We start from the raw sequence: 26,553 nt of genomic DNA, 5'->3' as shown, positions 1-26,553 counted from the left end.
CTCAGTTTGTTTTGTGACAGTAAGAGTCTCTTATGGTTTGTCTCCCTTCAATTCCATCTTGTTTCATTTATTCTTTTCCTATCTCCCAAACCCCCAACGGTGCATCTCCACTTCCTCATACCAGGGAGATCATATGATAGTTGTCTTTCTCTGATTGACTTATTTCGCTAAGGATAATACCCTCTAGTTCCATCCACATTGTCGCAAATGGCAAGATTTCATTTCTTTTGATGGCTACAGAGTATTCCATTGTGTATATATATATATGTATATATATATATATACCAGATCTTCTTTATTCATTCATCTGTTGATGGAATCTAGGTTCTTTCCATAGTTTGGCTATTGTGGACATTGCTGCTATAAACATTTGTGTGCACGTGCCCCTTCGGATCACTACGTTTGTATCTTTAGGGTAAATACCCAGTAGTGCAATTGCTGGGTCATAGGGTAGCTCTATTTTCAACTTTTTGAGGAACCTCCATGCTGTTTTCCAGAGTGGTTGCACCAGCTTGCATTCCCACCAACAGTGTAGGAGGGTTCCCCTTACTCTGCATCCTTGCCAGCATCTATCATTTCCTGACTTGTTAATTTTAGCCATTCTGACTGGTGTGAGGTGGTATCTCATTGTGGTTTTGATTTGCATTTCCCTGATGCCAAGTGATGTGAAGCACTTTTTCATGTGTCTGTTGGCCATCTGGATGTCTTCTTTGCAGAAGTGTCTGTTCATGTCCTCTGCCCATTTCTTGATTGGATTATTTGTTTTGGGGTGTTGAGTTTGCTAAGCTTTTTATAGATTTTGGATATTAGCCCTTTATCTGATATGTCATTTGCAAATATCTTCTCCCATTCTGTCAGTTGTCTTTTGGTTTTGTTAACTGTTTCCTTTGCTGTGCAAAAGCTTTCGATCTTGATGAAGTCCCAATCGTTCATTTTTGCCCTTGCTTCCCTTGCCTTTGGCGATGTCCCTAGAAGAAGTTGCTGTGGCTGAGGTCAGAGGTTGCTGCCTGTGTTCTCTTCAAGGATTTTGATGGATTCCTTTCTCACATTAGGGTCCTTCATCCATTTTGAGTCTATTTTCATGTGTGGTGTGAGGAACTGGTCCAATTTCATTTTTCTGCATGTGGCTGTCCATGGAACACACTTTTTATCTACTCCCTGCTTATGTTCTTCATATTTTATTTTAGCCTCTTCTAAATGGCCTGAGTCTTCTAATTCTTATAGTTCAGAACTTCCTTCCTTCTTGTCTGATTTCTCTTGCCTGTACCTTCTGCCTCTGGGCTCATCCCTTCTCCTGGATCATACCTGCCTGGTTTGGCTCCTAATCCCAGTCTACCTGACCAGCCCTGTCTTCCAACTGTTGGAGACACAATGTGATGAATGGATATATTAATCATGTGGCACTGCTTTGGACATTCGAGCTGTAGAGGTGATTGAGAAAGATGTGATCCCTTGCCTTATGAAACTTTTAGACAACTAGAAGCTGGAGAGAGGGAGCAGACAATTACATCCCAACCCCGACAATTCTTCAGGAAGAGAAAGTGGTGCATCTGATTTAGAAAAGATCCTCCCCACATTGGCTATAGATATTCAAACGTGCATTTAAAATCACTTCAGTGGTATTTAAAGTGCTGATGAAATGCTTATTCATAATATTTTTATCTCCTATCTTGATTTTTTTGTTTTTTTTTTTAATTTTCTCTGTGATTAACTTCTCTGGCAAAAGGAGGAGGAAAAAAAAGAATAAAATCTTCTCAAAGTTCTATGCAGCCAGGAAAAAAAAAATCAAAGATATCCACCAGCGGCTTGCAAAAACAAGAGGGAGTTCTGGGGGTTATAAAACATATGCTTGACAACTGATATTATCCACTAGCAAGATATTGTTCATATCTCCACAGCCTGAAATTGCACGAATGATCACCCTGGTTATCAATTCATACATGCTCACAATGGCCTGGTGGCTCTGGGAATTACCTTCTTGGATTACTGCAAATCCCTCATCTCCAACAAATTCATCATGCAAAGTCCCCACTATAATGAACCTTGGGTAAAGCTCAGCACTCAATTGTATTTTAACATGTTAAGTGGAGTGTGGGTAGTCTCAGAAAAGAACAGTTTGGGGATGTTAGAAAAGAGACTTCACCTTTCAGGTCTGTTTCCAACAATTATCTAGCCACTCGGGCCCACTGCGGTCTTGGTTGTTGGAAATTAAAGTGTCTGCCCTCTTGGAGGAAGTGCCACAAGTGGAGGCTCCCACTCGGTACCGAGCTTGCTTGGTCAGAGTCTACATTTTGGAGTAATTGGCTGGGTAAAGCTGACAGAGTTTCTGGCAGCATCGAGGTGACTAGCATGTTACCTAGTTGTTAATAACAGTAAGTGGGAGTTTTTGCCCCATCCATTCTCTTGGTAACCCATTATCGGTGAGTCCATGATAACCAGAGCTGATGAGAGACTGCACTCCAGTACTTTATGCCATGGTCATTTTCAAACCTGTTAAACAGAGCAAACTAGAATATACAAACACAACATCATGTCACATTCATTGAACTGTATGAGTGTGCACATGTATGTATATACTTAAACATATATGCACACCCATACACAAACATACATGTATATGGGGGTGGATATTGGTGCTGGGTGCTCTCATAAGTCCTATGGGTACATATAGCATCTCTTCTCATGGAACCAACATGCTAAGAGGACAAAGAGATAATTCAATTCAGGCAGAGTGTCTCTGAATATGGTCTGGGAATCACTGACATTTAAAGCACCTGGGGTACTTGTTACAACTTCCAGACCTCGGCCTAATCCCAGTCCTACCAAAGAGGATGCTTTTGGGAATAAGACCTGGGGAACTTTAGCCCCACATGCTCCCAGGTGTAGTCTGTTGAGAACAACTGTAATGTGATAAATCCTATAACAGAGAATGTAAGTTGTCCATGGAATTTGCAGGAGATATACCTAACCAGCATGGCCTGTGGAGATCAGAGAAGGCTCCTAAGAAGAAGTACTTCCCAAGTTGGGAGTTGAATAAGGGTAGAAGTTATCCAGAAAGAAAGAAAGGAAGGAAGAAGAATCAGAAAGAACGTCCGGCAAAAGAAAGCCAAAGAGATCATGGGAGAGTTTTCAAAACGTACGACCCTTAGTAAGTAAGGGGCTCCAGAAAATAGAGACCAGTGTGAGGCTTCCTTTATTTGTCATGCTTCCAGTGTAGTAGAACACAAAGTTTTCCTTGGCATCTTGATAAGCTATATACGTTAGTCCCATTTCCTCTTCCTGTGCTTACTTTTTCCCAATAATGACAACACCATAGAAACCTGAATAGTTGTTTGGATATTTTGCAGGATCCAGAACTCAGAACTCAGATCTGGAATCATCCATGTGGTACTCTTAGGAAATGGAATCTCTGACCTCCTGCCAGTCACTCTGGCTACTACCAGTGAAATGGATGATTTCACATTTCCTATACAGAACCAAGGGTGTCCTGAGAAAGTGAAATTTCAAACACCTCCAAACTGATGGCCCATTTCTCCACTGGATGCTACACACTTCTTAATTTTATGTTTGTTCAGGATCCAGCTTACTGAGGTCAATTAAAGTCAGGAGGCGATGTCGGCTTGATTTAGTAAAATTGGATTCTTTGTCTGCCTTGGGTTTATCTCCTTGGGCTGGATTGTCATTTGAATTTTATGTTTTTGTCCTTATTTCTTCCGACCATTTTTTTTTCCCCCCTCAGGAAGGGTTTTCAGTGCTAGGCTCGCTCTATCTGTTTGCAAGGAAGGTGTTTGTTTCTATAAAGTGCCTGTCCCGTCTGATCTCCATCATCTTTATGGTCTTGCATTCTGTCACTGCGGCTCATGTCTGGCCGTGGTTTGTTATGTTTTGACAGGAGTTTGTTATAAAGCTGGGGATCACGTCTCCAGCTTTGCCTTTCAAACTTTCTTCTTTACGGTAGCCATAAACCTATGCTGCTAAAATGTTCCCTCTGAGGAGGGGGTGAAATTCTGATAACAAAGGCCCTGGGGGCAAGGAAAAAGAGGGACGGGAGAGCGAAATGGAGGGAGAAACATTTTGAAGAGATGTTAAAGTGCCCAGGTCTGTACTAGCAGTCATCCAAATGCAAACAAAAAGAATACATACAAATTCCAAAGGTTTGAGAAGACAGTAAGAGAAAGGCAGGTGCAATGTACCGAGGTCAACCTGCCCTGCTGTTTTTAATGTTTGGAATCTTGGACTAGTAAGTGGAATTAGTCCTGGCTTTGCTGGAAAGGAAGACAGCATGGTATGTGGACCATGTGCTAACATCTGTACATCTTCTAGCCGCCATCTTGCAAATTCCTTTTTGAAAATGTTTAGAATCATCTTGGTTTCTGGTGTATAGATGGTGGAGTGTAGACAAGATTTCCATGACCCTTGATGTGGTGTCTGTATTTTAATCTTTGTTCTCCACCTCAGTAAGCAGTTATTGATACTTGGTGCATGCAATACCTTAACTGTGCATCCCCAGCTGGTCATCTATTGAGCAGAACTGTGTCCTAGGAGTTTGACTGACACTCAGTGTACTTTTTCTCAAGGTCAGTGTATCCTCAAGGTCATCTAGAAAGAAGTTATTATTATCCCCATGGAACTAGCATGTGGCCAGCCACCTGGGTACATAATACATGCATAGTTATATGGGGGCGGGAGGTTATTGATAAAAAGGACAAGTGGATCCATTCCCATTAACTAAACCATGACTCCCTGTAACAGCAGAAGTGGGATTCGGCCCTGTTTTTCTGATTCCAAAGCCTGTGTTTCTTGCACTACTCCAGGTTGATTCCTCTCTAACCACCTAGTGAGTAAGGAAGTGGAAGAGAGCAGAGTCACCTCATTTACAGGGAAGTCTTTGACTTAAGCAGGCAGAAAGGTCTGTATTCCTGATTTCCCAGCCGTGGGAAATAGCAAAGGCACCATCTCTGACGTAGGAGATGCCTCCAAATCCCAAGAGCACCCACCACACAGCTCCAATGTGGAAGCAAGTTGCTCACTGAATGATTTCTGGTGGCCTTGTCCCCTGACCCAGCAGCTGCACTCATGCATAGGAGCTTGGCCAAGGAATCCTGTAGCCCTGACCCATCTCCTCCCTTCCCAACACTGCCCACCATTTTCCCCTCAATAACTCCCCGTACATGAAGTTGGCTCTTCTCCCTGCACCTCTGTTTGGGATCAGGCCTGCCCTTCTCTCCTTCCTTCTATTGGTCTTCTGTCTCCCATGCTTTCTTCTTCTCTTTCTAGATTTTATTCACTATGTATTGAGCATGCACTCAATACAAAGGTATGTTCCATGATATTTGATTCTTATGGCAAGTTAATAATAATAATGAGGATAAAATAACTACTATCCATTGCTTAATGTGCACCCATGCAAAGCCCAGTCTGCCAATAACTATTTGCTAAGTGCCTACTACATCCTTCACATCACTCTTGGTTCCGAGAATATAGCCAGGAGTAAGCAAGCCTACTTCTTTGAGCTTAAATTCTTGCGAAGGAGCAGGTAACATACCAAAATAACATCACATGAGTAATGGTGATTATTATGAAGAAAAATTAATTAGGGTATTGGGATGGAGCTTAGCCAGAGGTGAGAGCATTTTGTGGATGACTCTAGGTGCTCTGTATGACCTCCCTGAGTCTGACACTGTTTTCATCCTCATTTGATGAAAGAGAAACCTGAGACCAGAGTAATTAAGCTATTTGCCCAAAGTCCCACAGTGGCTATGGGTCAGAGCTCAGATTCAGGTCTAGGTGGGAGTGGCTCCAGCTCTACGCTCTTGACCCCTGGTCCTCTCCTGGGAGGAGGTCAGGCCTGGTAAGGTCTGGGAAGAGCAAAGCCAGAAGGATGCCTGGACCTTTTTATCAGTTCTTAATAGTGACAGAAGAGAAAGTAGAGAGCCAGAGAGAAGCCAGAGCCATGCCTGTGCAGATGCAGGGATCCCGCCTCTGGGGCACATGGTCCAGTAGATAATACGGTGCTACTTATCTCCTGGAAAGAGGGTCACCTTTCCTCCCAAAGGCAATGGAGTGCAGACAGAGGACATAACTATCATTTCATCTTAGGTAATGGAGCCACAGCCCTCTCATTGAAAGGAGATAAAGGGAGTTTCAGGGAAGGGACTGTCACACAGTGGTGGATTGGGATGGGAGTTCTTGATGTTGTTTGACCCACGAGGAATGTGACCAGTGTGGGTAAGCACTGAGAACTAGGCTGGTGCCAAGTCTTGGGCAAACCAGACCCATTCCAGAACCCACAGAATGCCCGGGGGCTTCCTTCTCTTGCTTGAGTCCTACACTTTTCTGAAAATCTGCACACAGCATGTGAAACTCCAACAGCTGGCGCCCACGCAGTTTTATCAAACTTGGGTGGGTGCGTTTTGGCTGTTAAGTCCTGCTGCCAGAAAGACTATGGAACATTTAATTCACTGTCAGAATGGTTGTTCCTTTTCTTGTAGACACAATCTGAGGGTCAGAAGCACAGCCCCTGGTGGACTTCTGTGGAATGTGAAGCTGACCCTCTTTTACTACTTCTCATTTCCAAGGATTTTTACTTCCCTGTAAAGTGCCCCTGGAATGCTGACTTGGTGTGCCTATGGAGTCAGTCTCTCTCTCTCCCTTTCTCCTTTCTCTTCCTTCCTTCCTTCCTTCCTTCCTTCCTTCCTTTCTTTCTTTCTTTCTCTCCTCATTCCTTCCTTTCTTTTCTTCCTTTCTCTCTCTCTCTTCCTTCCTCCCTTCCTTCCCTTCTCTCTCTTTTTTTAGAAAAGCATCTATTTTTTTTATTAACTTCAAATGTTTATGAATTGTACACACAAAATAAGGGAGAAGCCCCTTCAAACTAACTAGTCTCCTCAGATAGGACGCTTTTTTTTTTTTTTTTCACCTGCAAAACACAAAATTAACCTTAATCCCAAAACAAATCTTTCAAAATGATTAGTCTCTACTCTTTAATTATCAGGATTTGAGCATTCAGATGTGAACACTCCAGATATGGGGCCCTAAAACCTTATTTTCTCCTTCTTGTGATTTTGATTCTCTGGCCCTAAACTCTGAAAGTGGCTTAGCCTCTGCATTAGAAACCCTCATGTGCACAGAACCAGCTTGAGTTTGGCAGACTGTCTCAATAGACATGCCAAGTCCACATTCATCCATGTGCCAAACATCTCTTAAGTAGCTATTTACATCATGAATGTGCTGTGGTACTGAAATGATCAGGGAGTGTTCCCTGCCTTCAGGGAACTGCAGTCACTGGAGGAAAGACAATGCATTGAGGATTCCAGTGCAGCGGGGTAACTCTCATGGACTATGCTGAGAAAAGTGGTGTGGGGTGATGACTTAGTCGTGCTTAGCAGAGTCGGACTCTGTGCTTAACCCAGAACACACACAATTGTGTTATGAGTACTTTTAGCAGCTCACTGAACTAGTGACTTGTCTATTCCCATTTGACACATGAAGAAACTAGGATGTAAAAGAGCATAAATCATTTGTCCAAGGTCACCCAGTGAATAACACAGCACAGCCAGTAGATAAATCCAGAAGTTTCACTGTGGCATCCAAGTTTGTAATTGCTTGCTCAGCCAGAAGACACGGTGCTGGAGACGAGGCAGGAGGAGGCCTAGGACATAGGATGAAGCAGAAAAGGGGAATCTAAGACCTGTGAGGCACAGGATGCTTCAGGGGCAAAGGTTTTGAGAAGCCCAATGCAGGAAACATTGTGGAAGTAGGTGGGATTGAAGTGGAATAAAAGAAAGGTGGTGAAGACAGCCAATTTGTTATTTTAATTCTGCAAACCTTTCCCTTGACTTCACAAATCCACTCTAAAAGGTTATATTTTATTAGCTTCTATTTTGGTGACCACTTAACACCTTAGAGAGAACATCTTGTGCAATATCCAGCCCAGGGGGAAGGCCCCATTCTACCCAAGTCTGCTTCTCTCTACAGGGAAGAAATCATCTCTTGGCATTTGTTGCTAAAGGTTGCCAAGCTCTGCTTTCTATTAAGTTTGGAATCACACACATTTGTCTATTTCTCCAGCAACATTTCTCTAACTTCACTGAATTGTGCTGATATTAAAACACAAAAATGGAATGACTTGTGGTGTCCCTGTGGGTTTAAGTTTGAGAAAGCCCAATAAATCATGTTGAAATAATTTCATAAGAATTGTTGACGTTTGGCACCTTTAAAAAAATCAAAGAATGGAATCTTTCTCACTTTTCTTTCCTGGAGCCAATTTTTTCCTTTAGCTAAATGAATGGGTTTGGAGTGAAAAATTTAAAACAAACAAACAAACAAACAAACAAAAACAACTGCAAGCCATCTGAAAACATCAGATGTGGATGATTCATCCAGAATAATAACCACACGAACTGGATAAACTACTTAATTTTACCATCGACGTGTGGATAAAGCTTTGAGGACTTGAGGACTGCCGCTGTCCATTTGTAAGGGACATGCTTTGTAACCTGAATGGCAAAAAAAAAAAAGTAAAACTTCACAATATTCAGTGCTGGTGAAGTTGTGAGTAAAACATGTATTACTATCAGGGTCAACTGGTCACAGCACTTAGAAGGGTGATTGCTGGTAGCTGGTTAAATGAAATATGAACATATATGAATATATGTATGTATATATGTATATCTGTATGTGATTATATATACACACAAATATGTATGTATATCTTTTTCCCTTTCCATCATCTACCCTTTTAAAAAGGGTTGAAAAAATAATCCCTGTGTCTCTCACCAAGCGAATGTCTAAATAACCTGGGAAAGAGTTGTACTCTGGAATACGATGCAGTGTTTAAAATCAATGAATTAACATTAGAGCTCAAAAATATATATCACTGAATGAGAAACAACAAGTTCCTTATGGATGCATTTATTATGATAGCTTCTATGTAAAACATGACAAAAAGCACTCACAAAAAATGATGTCTTTTCTATGGGAACATATATATAGAGATAAGTGTATGATTTAAAAATCTAGAAGGCTACGTAACATACTAATAACAAAGGTAACCTAGGAAGGAGTGAAGGCACTGACATTGATGGGTACAGGCTGCTCACAGAAACTTTGGACTTATTAGCAATTGTATTAGTTAACCCTAGCAACTTAGTCAAATAAATCTTGAAATTTCAGTGGCTTAACGCAATAGAAAAACCCAGATGGGTCTTCCCAATATGAAGCAGCTGTCTTTCTGGTAGCAATTCAGGGACCCATAGCTCCTCTCATCTTCTGGCTTGTCTATCCAGGAGGTTGCATGGATCCCTTGCTGAGTCTGCAGCATCTGATCGTCAGAGGTGGGGAAGAGTGTGCCAATTACACACAGAATGATTTTACTTGTTATGTCTGGACGTTAAATTTTCCCTCTCGATGTCTACTTGGTTGAAAAGAATATAACAATGAAAATATCCATTGGACATTGATTACTAGGCATCGCCCAACAGAAAGGGAGTTTAGAAAGCAAAGACTGGCTCTATGCCTTGACAAACGTAGCAGATCTAGTAAACAGTGAGTTTCTGCAACAGTGATGTGCTAATTTTTGCATGTGTATCACTTATGTAATTTGAAAATTAATAAAAATTAAACTCAGGCATAAAAATAAAACCAGTGTTGGTTGATTACAATAAGCATTCTACTTTACCCCACCCTGGCTCATGTTGCTATGTGGCTTTACCTCTCTCCCTATCACATTCCTCTGCAGTAAAATGAGGGTATGGAATATAATTATGGATAACCTAATTACCTTTATTAAATAATTGTTAGTATTTTGTATTATATTTTTTCCACATACATTAAGTGCTATTCATAATCACTAATCAGGAGCTAATCAGTATCACCATGAGTTGAGTTCATTCCTACTCAAATCAGAGAAACATGCTAGGCATAGTCTTTGTTTTAATGGTATTTTTGAAATATGGAACTATCTAAGGGTACATTTTAAAATATTCAGAAGCCCATTGGAATTAAAAAATGCTACTGGGAATCACCGGACTACACTTGAGGTCTTCGTGGCTCTAACATTCCAATTTTATAGCTACAAGATAATGCCTTATAGAAAGCACCATTTGCATGGATATTTGTTAAAGGAATGAGTGAATCCATAAGTTGAATTTATGCAAAAGTTAATACAAAAATATATGTGGATATGTGTGCACAAGAGAGCAAGCTTTATACTGAGTAAAAACATCATTCAATAACTGAAAATATATTAATAGATAGCTTTCTGAGGGAAATTAGACCACCAATTCAGTAGTAGCTGAGAAAGCATTTGATCAAATTAAACATCCATCAGTATAAAAAAGAAGAAAATCATAAAAACAAAGATTGGAAGAATAATTTGATTTTTTTTCCATTATAAGTAATGTGATCTGATTTCAAATCAGTGTATAGTACTTCCACTAATCCTAGAGGTGTTTCCTAAAAAATTCAGGAGAAAAAAAAAAATAAAATCTACTACTTCATTCACTATTTAATACTTCTTAGAAATTCTCTTCTAACCATTGCATTAAAATTAGAAAGTAGGGGCACCTGGGTGGCTCAGTGGTTGAAGCCTCTGCCTTCGGCTCAGGTCATGATCTCAGGGTCCCGGGATCGAGCCCCGCATCAGGTTCTTTGCTCGACAGGGAACCTGTTTCCCTCTCTCTCTGCCTGCCTCTCTGCTTACTTGTGATCTCTCTCTCTCTCTGTCAAAAAAATAAATAAAATCTTAAAAAAAAAAAAGATTAGAAATTAATGATATAAATCTATTGGGGAAAAAAAGAAAGGAACAAAACTATCCATATTTGGGAATGAGAGATTTCTTCACCTAGAAAACTTGCAAAATTCTTCCAAAAAACTATTAAAATTAATAAGACCATTCTAATAAGTGTGTGTGTTGCAAATAGAAATATAATGAAAAGGTTGCATGATCCATTCAGTATAACTAAAATATTTAAGAATTATCTTAACAAGAAATGTTAGCTATTTGTATATACCAAACTATAGAATTATTTTGTGGTAGAGTTATAGACTTAAATGGATAAACATTTCATGTTCCTTTGTGGGAAGACTGGGTATTTTAAAGATGCCAACTTTTTCTTAGTAAATCAAATTGAATTTAAATTAACCTCTTTCCAACCTTGGAGTCAGGGAGAAGGGAGAATTTGACAAAATTTTCATAAGGTTGGTCTTGAAGAAGATAATATTGTTATGAAAGTGTTGAAATAAAAATATACAGAGGACAGAAAAAATCTATCAGATATAAACTGCATGCTGAAGTTTGGATAACTAAAAGAATAGTGTACTGTCTTGGGAAAAGTGAGACAAGTCTATGTAAAGGAGCTCATCCAGACAAGACTGTCTAAGGTACAAATATATAATATCTCGTCCAGGCAGTGGTCTAAATCATAGTAAATGTGTGATGCTCCTTAGTGCATGCTATTCCCTTGGCCCCCTTTGCCTGATTGATGTCTATTCATCCTTTAGTTTAGATCTTAACTCTATCACATTATTGACCTTGTACCCGTAGGGCATTAGTAACTAGAGCATGGCCCAAAGGAAGTTGACTCCTTGGCTGGACCACAGGTCCTGCCCTATGCTTTGGATAAAGGAATAAAAGGGTTCTGCCCACAATGAAAATCACAAATCTGAGAGAAATACCCTGTGGTATGGCTGACAGAATCAGAACCCAATATTACCTGAATATGCTGAAATAGTTGCTTAATTAAATGAGATGAAATGAGGCTTACCTGTAAGTTTCTACAATTTGATCAGATGCTCCTTAAGAGCAAGATGGGGTCTACCATGGTCATCATTATATCGCTAACATCTACACAAGGTGGTCCACTAAAGTGTTAGTCCAGTTATTAAAATGTTTGGTAGGTAGAAAATGGGAGGGAAAAAAAAACACCATTTAGATTTCTAAGAAGATCACATATTTTTTATGGAGTTTTGGGATTTTGTTGGCAGGTGAATAATACATTTAAGAAAAACAGAATATAGGGAGTCTGCATGGCTCAGTGGGTTAAGCGTCTGACTTTGGCTCATGTCATGATCTCAGTGTCCTGGGATTAAGACCTGCGAGAGTCTCCTAGCTCAGCAGCAGAGTCTGCTTGTCCATTTCCCTCGGTTCCTTCCCCTGCTTCTGCTTGTGCACTCTCTCTCTTCTCAAATAAATAAATAAAATATATTTTAAAAAGAAAACAGAATATGTTCATCAGATCTTATCCTTGGCTAAAACTTTCTAGTGAGATCTCATTGCACTAAGAATAAATTGCAAGCCATTTGCCATGGCCTAGAAAGTTCCACATGATCTGGTCCTGCCTCTTTTTTTCTGAGCTCATCTGTTATCTCATTCTCCTGACTGTGCACCTGCCACACTGCCTTCTTTCTGATGCTATGACACACCAAGTTTATTTAACCCAAACTCATTCCTGTCCTAGGGCTTTTGCTCTTGTGCTGCTGCCCAAGCCTGGACCATTTTGTTCCCTGATCTTCACATGGCCCTATGGAATCAGAGAGCCATCTCCATTAACATGTCCTCACTACAGCCTTCCAGTCCAGCTCATCTAAACCAGCTTGCCCTCCCTCACACCAAGTCTTTTCTGCTGCTTCACTTATCTGCTGTTAGTGTCCAGACCCTAGAACAATGTCTGGCCCATAGTTGGTACTTAGTAAGCATCTATTACATGAATGAATCTTTGAAATAGTAAGAGAGGTAATCAGAAAGAAGATATTTAAATCAAATTGCTTTAGTTGAGAAAAGAAGTAAAAGGTGTTGGCATTAAAAGATATGTTAATAAAAGATTTCAAATGTCAACTTATGAAAGTAAAGTTTGACTTGCTTTCCCTTCAAAACAAAGGAATTTGCTTTGAACCTCTATCACCCCTATTTAATTTCAAGCTGATTTATTTCCTTTGTTTTGGCTATTTATAATGGTTCTTTACTATAAATGAAATCACCAGTATTGTTTAATTCATTACTAGGAGCATCTCCATTTACATGTTAGCATAATGTATTCACTGATTTCTGAATACACGTAAGTTTATTTTTAATGAATCTCTGTGTTTATTATTTATCTCAGTTGTATTTCCATATGGATTTCTGAGGTACTGCAGCCTTAGAACAACTATATGAAATTACGTAGATTCAGATAAGCAATTTGTCCTTATCACATTTACAAAAAAAGTTTTAAAAACTATAGTAATTGATGATTTTATTATAGTTAAACTTTGCCTAATTAAAAACACAAATGTGTGGTTGTATGGTTTTCTCTTTCCAAAGAGGAAAAAAATCATTAGTTAAGTAATTGTCAAGCATAAGTGACACAAATACTAATACATCCTCTTATTCCACATTTTAATTACTGTCCTCAACCCTTTTCCTTTTTTTTTTTTTTTAAGTGAATTGTCTTTGAAAGATAAAAATTACAGGCATTTAGAATAGTAAATGATCTCCCCAAATCAGAAAGTCTTAACATTAGACAGTATTTTCTCACAGGACTTGGAGAACTTCAGAGCACTTAATATCTGCACATTAGAACTGCAGTTTGGCAAAGGTATTTACACCTAACAAACTATCAAAGAATTAGAGAGTCTCAAGATGAGAAGTAATTGCTATGTTGATTTGCCTATAAGTGTTCAAGTATGTATGTTTCACCATAACCTCATCAGGTTTTTGTTTTAATCTTTTCATTATTATTTTATTTGGTCCTTTGATTTCTGGTTTGAACATTTTCCCATATGATTATTTCTACTGATAACCTCTTTCATGTGCACTACCTATATACATTCTTAAGAGTTTAAAAAAAGTGTATCATGATGATTAATAGAGATGAAACGCTCAAAACAACAGATGCACAGTAGTTTATAACTTCTCAATGGTTAAGAGTTCTCAGTTTGTACCATTTGGTTTCTAAATGGGGGGAAATTAGCTAATATCTTCAAGTATCCTGTAGATATCCTAACATCCACAGTATCACTTATGAGAAAAGATGTGTTAGAGACTGCTCCCCAGAAGCAGCAGCCTATCAACTCCAATAGCAAAAACTTCTGGAGAATGGGGTCAAAGTTTGGGAACAAAACAGAAAAACAATAAAAACCTCTCAAGGAACTGGAATTTAGAGCTTAATATCTAAATTAGCTATGAGTAAATTTTTAGCTATCTCTAAATGTTTACCTACAATGTAGAGTATTATTTAGACTTTCTTTATACACATTTCAGGCTCCTGAATAATTTAATCTGTCATTTTCTTGTCTTTTGTAAGAGTATAGTTAAATTATATATGTTGTATCAAACCTTCCTATATTTCACTCATAGAAAATCTTCTTGTAGTATCATGCTCACCATATTTCTTCTTCCCAACTTTTGGAACTTTGACCTAAATGTGTAAGAAAAATTGAATTTCTTTTATAATCTACTGTAGTCTTAATCTCTATACAAGAATACTTGAAGATGTAATCCTTTCCATGGGAGTACAATGTCGATTTAGGTATATCAATATTTAAATTATTTTTAATTCCAAGAATTAAAGTATAAATGTAAAGTGTAAGTGTAGCATATGAATATGACTATAAAATTTGAATAGATTTAGAATTGTTGTGCTTGATGAGTTATGGGACCACCATATCTAACTCTGAAGCATTCACTGATTTTAAAGTCATGTCTATTAGGCTGTGCAGTGTGGCTGCATGATTTACTAAATTAAAAGGACATTTTAATCTTCTCAGTGCTTCAAAAATACTAAAGATGTACATTGAAATCGGAATTCAGAAGAAACTGGCAAAGAGTTCAAAAATCACAAATTTGTTTTTTTTTAAACTATTATTACATTGTATTATAGATACTTACATATTTGCTAACTCTCTTGTTAGAAGTAAGTGAAACACAGGGACAAAAATCTATTTTTCTGATTCTGGCACCTACCAAGGAGCTTTACACTTACTCTGAACTCAGTGAATGTTTATAGAAGAAATCAATGAATGAGTTATAGAGTGATTTCCTCAAGCACAAGTGATGTTTTTTCTTCTGGTTATTTGTCCCTTTCACTGCACATTATCTATATACTGCTTGTCATGTGTGTGTTATATTTTGTATATACTCCCTTGTAGAACAAAAACTCTGTGGAATAATGGTGCCCAAAGACATCCAGTACTAATCCTTGGCAACTGGGAATATGTTAACTTGGGATGGTAGATTATCCGGATTATTTGGGTGGGTCCAATGCAATCACAAGGGTCCTAAAAAGTGGAAGGGGGAGGCAGACATGGAAAACTCCAACCACTATTGCAGGTGGATGATGTAGGAAAGTGACATAGCCAAGGAACGCAGCCAGCTCCTAGATCTTTGAAAAAAAAAAAAACAAGAAAACATGTTCTCCTCTAGAGCCTTTAGAAAAGAACACAGCCCTACTGACACCTTGATTTTAGCTCAGCAAGACCCACGTCAGATTGTCAGGAACTATGAGATAATCAATAAAGAGAGTTTAAGCCATTAAGTTTGTAGTAATTTGTTACAGCAGGTATAGAAGATGAATACAGCTACTGACACAGGATGTTGCACAAAAAGACTCAGCTATCTCTTATAGTTAATTTTTTCTCATCACTTCCTTTTTCTTTTACATTAGCGTTTGTTACCCCATCCATGCTCCAGTGCAGTGGGACAGCATTAAACAGGGTTCATCTGTTTACAAATGACAGAAAGCTAACACAAACTCACTTAAGCAAAAGAAGCAGGAGGTACATGTCTCACAGAAGCAGGACCTCCAAGGGATGGAACTGGGTTTCAGTCCTAAGAGGTACCAAAACAGTCCACAAAGACTTTCTGTCTCTCTAATCTGCTTTCCTTTCTATGCAAGTTCCTGTGTTTCTATAATATATATTTTTAGTGGCAAGACTGCCCTCTTTGTCTTTCAGGAGAGGTTTCTAATTTGCCCATCTTTATAGCTTAGGAGGTTGAGAGGTGCTGTGATTTTCCATTGTTACATTTAAAACTTATAAGCTAAAATAACAAACATTTAATTTATTTACTCGTTGTTCTACAATTTGGGCAAAACTATAGGGGACAGCTTATATCCACTTCACGTGATACCAGCCTGAGGCAGCTAATTGGAGTTTAAGGATTCCCTTCCAAGATGACCTCACTCATGCAGGTTGGCGCTGGCTGTTTGCTGGTAGCTCACTGGGGTTGTCAGCCCGAAGACTCAAGTCTTCATGTGACTGCCTCAGTTGGTTGGGCTTCTCACAGTATAGCAGTCTTAGAGTAGTTGAACTTCGTACATAGTCACTGACTTCTCACCCGGGTGCAAAGTAGAAGCTTCTCTATGCCGTTTTTTGTTTTGTTTTGTTTTTTGTTTTTTTAAGATTTTATTTGTTTATTTGATAGAGACACAGCGAGAGAGAGAGCACAAAGAGGGGGAGTGGGAGAGGGAGAAGCAGGCTTCCTGCAGAGCAGGAAGCCAGATGCAGGGCTCAATCCCAGGACCCTGGGATCATGACCTAAGCCTAAGGAAGATGCTCAATGACTGAGCCACCCAGGCGCCCCACTAAGCCTTTTTAAGATTTAGCCCAAAACTGACACAAGGTCACTTGTGTCCCATTCTATTGATTAAAATGGATCAAGAGCCCAGTCCAGATTTGAGGAGAGGAGACTACATCCACAAAGGTGTGAATGCAATTGTCCTGGTTCATTGGAACCACCGGTAGCAGTCTACCACAGTGGATAATGGAGTTTTGTGAATGATGCTCCACGCAAGACCATGGGGGAAATATATTGTTCCCATAAAGAAAAGGGGCTGAACACAAACCTCAGGAATCCCTAACAATCAGTTTCAAGAATGTTAGAAAATACTAAATAAAGCAAAGCTACATTTCCCTCTAAGTATATTTACTATATAGTTTGTACATTTTCTGGAGTTCGAGAGGTAATTAAAAATTGAGGTTTAAAGTTAAGAAGTTGCAACCTTTATCCCTATTCAATTTTTTTTTATTCTGTGAATGAAAATGATGATAATATATAGTAGGTATTACTACAAAGGAATTGAAATGGTGCAGGATTCATGATGAATAAGCTATAATGTGGCTAATCCAGTGGTGTTTATTTGCAGTAACCTTTTTAATGTGACAATTCCTTGGATATTGTAGTGAAATATTTTCATCTACATTTTTATGGTTTGTATTTATTCTCCACAGTACAGATCCCCAAATGTCAAATTACTAGAGCTGTTTTATGGAAATTAGTTTTAGGTTAGACTATTTGAAATGCATTAAATTAATTTTATCTGTTTAGCAAAGTACAATAAGGTTTTTCGCATTAACAAAGTTTTCCTTATAATTTCAGCTGTGTGTATGTTTAAAGACATGGTGGACTCAAATCACTCTTGTTTGAATTTCATATTTAGCAAATGAACATGCGCTGTTGAGGATTAAGCAGTGTTTGGAAAATGTATGTGTGAGGATTATTTAGAATGGAATTGCCAAAAATCCTGGAATATTTAATACACACTTGTTGATTGATTTTACTGCAATAAATACAAAGCAATAACAACTATATAAATTATTCAGAGACCAGTCATCCACAGCAGGATTCTTTAGAGATTACTTCAGAAAACAGTTTGGCAGGATATTCTTTTTATAGTTTTTTTTTCCCCCCAAATCCATGTACAAAAGAGATATAGATCCATATGGAATGGATTAACATTGATTCTTTTAAAATGAAATTAAACATTTTAAAACATTCAAGTGAAGATTGTATGATCTTTCCTACTAAAGCTCTCTTTGGTAATTTATTTATCTTAAATATTATTTTTGTCTTTCAGGAGGCATTATATAGTGAATGTAAGAGATTTATTAAAAACCTTGCATCGCTTGAGAGTGCTTTAGTACTTTGCCTCAAAATCTGCACATAGGCAAAATTCCTGATATTATGAGTTGGGATTTTCAGTTTAAGAGGATTTAAAATCTCTGCTAAAGCAAGGGCTTGTTAGGTGTTTCTAAGCATCATATATCAGAGAGACCCAGCTACTTACCAATGCAAACTAAAATGGGGCAGAGCAGACACATGGAATCAAAGAGACCAATTTAGACCAAGTAGAAGGTATCAAGTTATCTTAAAATTGGTCTTTTGTTCTAGAAAGATATCCAGCTCCAGAAGCAAATAGAATAATCAGTATTTACGCAGATATGAACCTTTTTGTATATGCGGATTCTCAATCATTAAAGCAGTTGGAGACAGTGTTGAAAAGAGTAAATGTTTGCAGATTTGGAGGTAGAGACTTTAATTATCTACTTATTATAAGTCATGTGACTTTGATACAGTCCTAATGACCTTTTTTTGACATAATAATCCTTTTGGTTTCCAGTTCCCCACTACCTTGAAGTTGTTCTGAAGATTCAGTGAAAGAATCCCAAAATACTTAATACACTGCAAAGCATTACATTATCAAAATTTACATTATGACTACTATTACTAATAATACATGATTGGATGATTGGCTTATAAACAATTCACTGCAAAATCCGATTCGATTGGATGTTTTATTTTTTTTTTAAATATCTTCATTTAGAGGATACTTAGGAGATTCAAAATGGTCATTGCTTTTGTTCCTGTTATTTTTGATGCTGTGGTTGTTGTTCCTGTTAGTTTTAAAGTACCAACCTTTACATTATTAACTTTCAATTAATTCAAAATCTGTAGAGACGAATGTACAAATTTTTACTGAACAGTTGGGGATTTTATTTCACTAACTGCAACTCAGAAGGGTCATGGCTGTTTACAAAAGAAAGAAATTTACCTCCTTGTCTGATTGGTTTCTTGAAATGATTTGTATCCAGTTAGATGTCTGGCAATGGTGTGGGTTGAGTGGGACCACTGGATTCTTTTGTTAATGGTTTATTTCTCTGTGTTTCTTTCCCAGCTATTGGCAGGACCCTTATCCCTCGTTACTTTAGCACTGTGTTTGAAGGAGGGGTGACCGACCTGTATTACATCCTCAAACACTCGAAAGAGTCATACCACAACTCATCCATCACAGTGGACTGCGACCAGTGTGCTATGGTCACCCAGCATGGGAAGCCCATGTTTACCAAGGTACAGGACATACTCAGCAACATGGCTTGTGCTTCTGTGGGTATACTGAAGGACAATAATTATGCTTTTCTCCTGGAACTTTGAGCTGATTTCTTACATCTCAGACACTGTCAGTGCTATGAGATAATCTCTTTTGTTTGTGACATGGCTAGATGCTTGGTGAACATTGTTCTAAGATGTGTGCATGTGATGCAGTGCAAATATGATAGACCCGCAAAATTAAGAGACACAGGTTGCTAAACAAATAATCTTCTACATCTAAAAGAACATTCTCCCATTGTTGTGTGGTCAGTATTTGTGTTTTGTTTCTCTTAAAATTAAATACTTTTTTAAAGCTAAGTTCAAATGTTAATAACAGGAAAAAAAGCAACTAACTACAACTCAACTAATTGCAATCTTTAAGGAGCATGAAAACATAAAAATATGTAACTAGGGAATTCAGAGTTTAAAATTTGTTTCCCCAAATTCTGAGAAGTTCTGTGGTTGGTCAGTCAGCAAGTGAGCACAGTAGAGTCAGAAGTTGGTTGAGAAAATGAGAAACACAGGGGAGGGTGTTGGGTGGAGGACTGGGTAACATGATCTTTGAGGCACAATTTGAAGGATGTGAAGTGAAAGAAAATGTCTTCTATACTTTCTACACCTATGACCCTTCCCATCCACAGACAATCAACATGGAGGAATACTCCTTCCAGGCAAAGACCTGTCTGGAACACTACAGAAAATTCCTTTATGTCCTCTCCCAAGTAGCAAAATTAGTAAGAACAAATATGTAGCCAGAGAATCTGACAAACAGAAGTTTACTTGAATGAACACTAGTTAGTGCATTGTGATGAAGACTCAGTGTGAAACTAATCTGTAATATTAATGACAGCAGCTATCTCTTTTAGTTGAAAACACACACAACAATCCTCTCTTTATAGTTGAGAACTTGAATTATCAGGGTTAATTGCAAAAGCCCAAATTACAAGACTGAAGATATGTTTGTTACTTATGCACAGTTTTGTATGCACACATATAAAAATAAAATGTTTATCATTTAAAGTATCCATTGATCTTGTTGGTGCAGCTTCATCTTCCTGGTTGCTCAAGAGGATATATTTAAAAAAAAAAAAAAAGGCAAAGGAAATGGTGAAAAAATGCAAAAACAAATCATCAAATGTCATTGATTTCATGGTATCTTAATTTTATCAATAGACATTTTAAATGTGGGGCAGAAGTTGGGTTTTTCTCTTTCTTCCTTTTATTATATAATTTATTATAAAATATTGTATTAGTGTGTTTATATAAAATATTTTATATACAGTTGAATGGAAAGGAAGGTTGCCAATTAGGCACAAAGAATATTCATTCCCACTGTATGTAGATATTCATGCTGGGAAGAGAGTTTTGTTACATGGAAAGGAATGATCACCTGGATGATGGTTTAATCTGCGCATGTCTCGCTTCATTTTGGAGATGTAAAATATTTGAATAATCTTGTATCTCAGTTGTATAACACCACCTATTTCAAAAGTTAGGAAGTTAGAGACCCAGAGAAAGGATTTCTCTGCTAGCTCATTATTCGGTTTTTGTTTGTTTGTTTTGCTTTTGTCTAGGCTTAGCATTATGTTTAGGTAATCAAGAAAAACATGCCAATTTCTTATGCTTTACGGGAAAAAAGAAATCCATGAGAATTAAATAAAATGGCTATAATGAAGAAGCTACTTCCAAAGCCTAGAGCCATTGAAAATAAAAATGCATTTTTGCAGCATCCCTTTTATAAAGCATAAAATATTTTATATAAACACACTAATACAATATTTTATAATAAATTATATAATAATAACTAATTTTAAAATAACATGTGTAACATTTTATATACATGTAAAATGTATAATAAAAGATAGTCCTTTATATTTTTTCAATTTCTTTCATTTCAGGCCACAACTTTTTTGTAAATGAGCATAGTCAACTGCTTTGAAGATAAAATGATATATATTCAGGATGGGTTTTAAATTTTTTAAAAAAATCCCATTCTTCTGATGAAGTGCCTTTTTTCACTCAAATCAAGAAGCTAAGGTTTCCCTTGGTTGCAGTTTTTCCTCACCCAGGAATGCTTCCCTCTCAGATGGCCATGGGGAAGACCAGAACAACCTCCTCCTGAACTCAGATCTTTCACCCCAAACTTCAGTTATTTAGGGCAACTCTCCCTCTACTCCATGGCAGTACATCTCCCAACTCTTGTAATGAATATTTCCATAGTGTGATGAAAAATATCACTTTCTCGGAAATGCAGCTTAGCTATGTGGACTTAGTCCAGATGCTAATTATGCACATTTATTTTTAGAAAGTTCTAAAGCATTCATTTTTTTCTTTTCACTTCCCCCCCCCATGATTATGATAACTACCCGAAGAATCCTTCCAATTTTTCTTTTGTTCTTATATTAATTAAAAATAACCCACCTTCGTGTAATAAAATAATGTGAGTATTTAGTATAAAACAGTGAGCTAATGACCTTTCAGTAGCACAAAGAAAAATGTAGTCTGGAAGCTGCTGCTTTATTTTTAAAGGGGAGCCCCACTGTACATGGAATTATTTTAGCACATTATGTACAGGCACATCACATTGTTCTAATTTAGACTATCAATACACTCTAATTCCCCAAATAGCATTTGACCCAGTGGTTCTGAGTTGCTTTTATGAAAATTTGGTCAACTGATGAATCAAATATCAGCCGCAGTCCTAATCAACGGTAATATTTAATATTCCTCAGGAGTATAGTGCACATTTTGCAATTTCCTGATCCTAGGAACACTATAGATTATGGATAAATATGTAATTAGAGTTTTAAAACACACATTATGAAGCCTTTCTTTTCTGTATTCAATTTTGAATCAAATTGAAAACAAGGTTTAATAATCTGAAGAGCAATCACCAAGGTTTTCAGAATCCAAGACCCTTGAATTACATTTGAGGGTGTGAATACTGACAGATGCTGAGAGGAGCCTCCCTGGGGTACACATAGGGCTACTTTTAGATTTTACAAACTAATGTCATAGTTACAGCCATTACCAAACACTCTTATCACTCTGTAAACATGGCTTTGTGTTTTCTCTGGTCTCAATTAATTTATTACACAATTATTTATGACTGTAGGAAAGTACCCTGAAATGCCTCAGCCATTTTCCCTATATGAATGCTCATTCAGGTCGTTGACATCATTCCTTTCTTAGCCTGTCTGCAACATTATAGTCCAGGATTTATCCATTTCTACCCTTATCCCAGCTCCCGTTGAATTAGTATAATATCAATGACCATATTGCTTTCTTATATGTATACATATGCATTTACATATGCAGTATTTCCACAGAAAATACAATGAGCTTTATGCAGTTGTTAATTTGAAAGCAGTATTTCATGCATAAACACCAAGAAAACTAAGTAAACACTTCTACCTAAAAAGCACATTTTCTTTCATAACAGGTCTATGAAAATCATTTGTATTCTACAACAGCATGGTCAGCATTGCTTTACAATTAGTCAGAGAAAGAAAAGGGTTAAAAAGCTACCGGTTAGTTTGAGAAATGTTCTTTTTTAGTTCTCTTGTTCCTGGCCTAGTCTCAAGCTAGCACGTGATCCGCTGAATGCCTGCCAGCCTCTTTCTTGTTGATCCTCCGGAGACCATCTGTGCTGGGGGCATTGATTAGAGTGTGTCTGCTGGGATTACATCTTTTCTGTTGCCATGCCAACTAATCAGCTGATTTTGGTTACCACAGAAACAAAATGTCAGAGCTCACAGTACGGTAACATGAATTCAGCACAACAGAAAATGTTTTCTTAATTGGGGACCCTTTTGATTTTGGATTCCAAGTGAAAGGCAGCTTTAAAAAAAAGGGCTAACTTTAGATAAAAGCTACATTAATTGTATTGATTAAGAGGAATGCACAGAATTTCTATGAAAAAAAAATATTAATTCTCCTTTATAAACCATGTCTTTTTTTTTACAATTTCCAGACAAGAAATATATATATATGTATATATATACATATATATATATATTCATATTCCCCCCCCCTTAGGCGCCTCTATTCCATTTGCTGATTTTTGCATGTTGAATAAATCACAAGGCCTTTAGTTTCCTTTAACTTCCATGATGGGGGCAGGAAGCAGGGAGACTGAATAGGGCTTGGGAGAAGGCCATGGGTAAAAAAAACTACCTTGAGGGAGCACAAGAGTGACCAAATTTTCCTCTGGTCTTCCATTCAAGGAAGTCATTTAATTTTCACAGTCAACTCAGATTCAATTTTAAGGATTCCTCTCTTGCATGTGATATGCTCTGGATAAGTCTGATTTCTTGGTTTGGCTTACAAAGGAGGAGCCCAAGGCTTGTTGCAGTTTTCCCTTTTGTAGGCCCCATGACAGTTCGAAGGCACGAAGTGTCCTCAACTGGTTTGCTCTGTCACGGTAAACAGAGAATACAATTTAACCTGACTTTACAGATCCTCCAGTTGAGTACCTCGTCAGAAGGACTCCATCTATGTGCCCTCTTATGGAATTCTATTCCAGTAGAACCTCCATCTGTCTTGGGTTTGTGGTTCATAAACACAAAACAAATAGATTAGATAAGATAAAAGCATGACATTTAACTGGGCTAATATTTATTTAAACATCTAATAATCCCCCTTCTTTAAAAAAAAAAAAAAGGATTATAGCATCCAAATATCCTTGTCCTCTACTGTCAAAACATTTCAACTGTCACTGGATGACTGCAGTTACCTCCCTTTTGTGAAAGTTTCTCTGCAGGTGGCTTCTGTCATACTAACTCCCTGGAGAGAATTGTGTAGCTTAATCTCCATGCAACCCCTTTGAAAACCTTGGTGAATTAATTCCAATGCTAAGGGTGTTCTAGAGAAGTGGTTTGTTCTAGAAAGTCTTCCCCCATTTCCAGGTGCACAACACTCATGGCTAAGATGCCAGGAAGGAAGCTCTGAAGACCACTCAATTGAAGAGGTTTAGGACAAGGTGTCTAAATGCCTAAAATTACCCATGGATTCTGCTAGTGGAATCTGAGCTGGAGGTCTTCACGCAATTTTCAATAATTATCCTACAGTGCTTCTGAGACCTTTGAAAAAAAGAAAATGGTGGACATCAATAACATCTTTCTTAAGTAGTGCCCTTGCACATGGTACCCTTACTAACACTCCTTATACTGGTATTTGGCTCGTTCAAAGAAAATATTACTGGAGCACCTGGGTGGCTCATTCAGTTAAGCATCAGGCTCTTGATTTTGGCTCAAGTCATAATCTCAAGGTCTTGCAATTGAGTCCCCCCACTGGGTTCCATGCTGTGCATGGAACCTGCTTAAGATTCTCTCAACTCCTTCTCTGCCCGTCCCCCTCTTCTACTCACACATTTCCTTCTCTCTAAAAAAAAATTTTTTTAATTAAAAAAAATCATTTAAAAAATAATAAAGAAAATATTACCTTAAATTAGAATAAACAGAAAGCACACAGCCCACTTCCTAGGACATAGTTGGAACTCAATAAATGGTGGCCTTCTGTATTAAATTTCCAAAGAAAGAAGTGATTATTAATATCTCAAAAAGGTTGAAATAAATTGTTAATTATCTTCATGGACTATAGTTTTAGAAATGAGCATACCGTCCTAGTGAGTTAATTGTTATTTATGATTTTTAAAACTTGTGTAGTGCATTGATTTCCAAAATTGTGTATATTTGCTTTTAGCATAGGAAACTAGGAAACATTTCTCCAAAAAACTTGATCAGAAGTCCAATACTTTGAAAGGATGAAACTGAAGCTGCTCTGGTCGAATCGAGAAAATGGGTGGAGATCACATGGTCTATATAGAGGCCAAATTCTTCCCAGCAGAGCCCCTGAGACACCTCCTTGGATCCCTGGGTCTCAGAGAGCACATTATGATGACTACTAGTGGCGGGGTTCTGCATTTTTGGGTTGCAATCTTTTTATCTTTAGAGCTATTATTTGCTACCATCCTACTACATCCTGGTATAATACCAGGCAATCTACACATACAATATCATTCATATATTTACCCAGCAATCCTGCAGAAGGTTAACACTATCCTCATCTTACAGATGAGGAAACGGGAACTTAGGGAATTTACTTGGTTTTCTCAAAGTTCCAAAATAAGTAAAAAGTAGAGTTAGGGTGTGCATCTAGTACTTTCTGATGCCAAAGCCTCTGTCTACTCCAAAACAAACATGAAATGAATGATGGGTTGTAACTATTTAAATTGGACCAATATGCTCCCACTACTTCCTATTTTTTAGTTGAAATAGGATCTGTGGTGTCCGATTGCCTAACATTTTCTCTGATTTCAAAGTCATTAATGGTGAAATAAGATAGGTAAATTAAATAGGAACTACATGCTAAAAAATGATCTGAATATCAAAAGAAGAAAAAAATGATCACCCCGTCGAGGAAGAGAGCCTCATAAATTCTATGTTTCTTTAATAATACATATTTATCCTAGAAAGATATCACCCCTTCCCCCAAAGCTTGGCCTTTTATGCAAGCAAAATTTGTCACTGCTGATAGCATGCCTTTATTTCTTACATGCCAATAACTGATCCCAGCTGCCTTGGGTAACACATTGTCCCCCCGGAATTTGTCCCTGAAAATGAAAACTTCCTCTGTTTGGATAACCTTGTAGTAAGTCCTACTTAAGCATGAATTATTTTATTAGGTACTTTCTCCCAGAGTAGGTCTACCACGATTAGAACAGGATTTCAAGCGCTGATAAAAGAAGGATGATGAAACAGAGATAAGGAGGCTGGAGAGTATGATTTTTGTGAGGACACACTGTGTGTCAGGAATTTTTGACATAATGCTGCAATAATATAGCATTATTTGTTAGAATATTTTGTTCCCATATTTGCAAATGAGGAAACAGAGGCTCATGGAGTTTTGGCAGCAGCCAGTCAAGTTACTAGTAGCTCATAGTGAGTAAGCAGCTGTCTTGTCTTTTGAACCCATAGATCCAGGAGCTCACACTTGTCTCAGTATGTCATGCATAAAGCACTGGTGTCACATCCTTGCCAAGATCCAGCGCTGTCCGAGGACAGTCAGGGAGACCACGCTGAGCAGCTGATGTGTGAGTTACAAAAGTGTGGCATTGACCAAGTGCACAGCAAATGAGTGTGTTGTTTGTCGCTTCTAGGTGTGTACAGAAGGCAGACTGATCTTGGAGTTCACCTTTGATGATCTCATGAGAATAAAAACATGGCACTTTACCATTAGACAATACAGAGAGTTAGTCCCAAGGAGCATTCTAGCCATGCATGTAAGTAATTTCAGCACTATTTTACTCTCTTTCTTTCCCCCCCTCCCCACCCCATTTACTTAAGGAGGAAAACTACAGTTCTCTCTCTCTGAAAGAACACTAACAGTCTTCACATGTTGGGTAATGAACTCTCAGTTTGAGTTTTCCCCTC

At 37.9% G+C, this 26,553-nt stretch overlaps 1 protein-coding gene across 10 annotated transcripts in view; it reads left to right on the top strand.

Moving 5' to 3' along the window:
- The window catches only part of LDB2 (LIM domain binding 2), a 374,613-nt gene that overhangs the window by 269,357 nt on the left and 78,703 nt on the right, over window positions 1-26,553 (top strand). For all 10 annotated transcript variants that reach the window (XM_059381390.1, XM_059381381.1, XM_059381375.1 and 7 more), the window contains exons 3-4: window positions 18,927-19,099; window positions 26,280-26,402. In XM_059381390.1, the coding sequence (XP_059237373.1) occupies window positions 18,927-19,099; window positions 26,280-26,402 (296 nt within the window). The remainder of the gene's footprint in view (window positions 1-18,926; window positions 19,100-26,279; window positions 26,403-26,553) is intronic.

This window comes from Mustela nigripes, chromosome 1, assembly GCF_022355385.1.
Source record: "Mustela nigripes isolate SB6536 chromosome 1, MUSNIG.SB6536, whole genome shotgun sequence".
Classification (NCBI taxonomy): Eukaryota; Metazoa; Chordata; class Mammalia; order Carnivora; family Mustelidae; genus Mustela; species Mustela nigripes.
The sequence above is the reverse complement of the archived record's forward strand: the minus strand, read 5'-3'. Positions and strand labels throughout refer to the sequence as shown.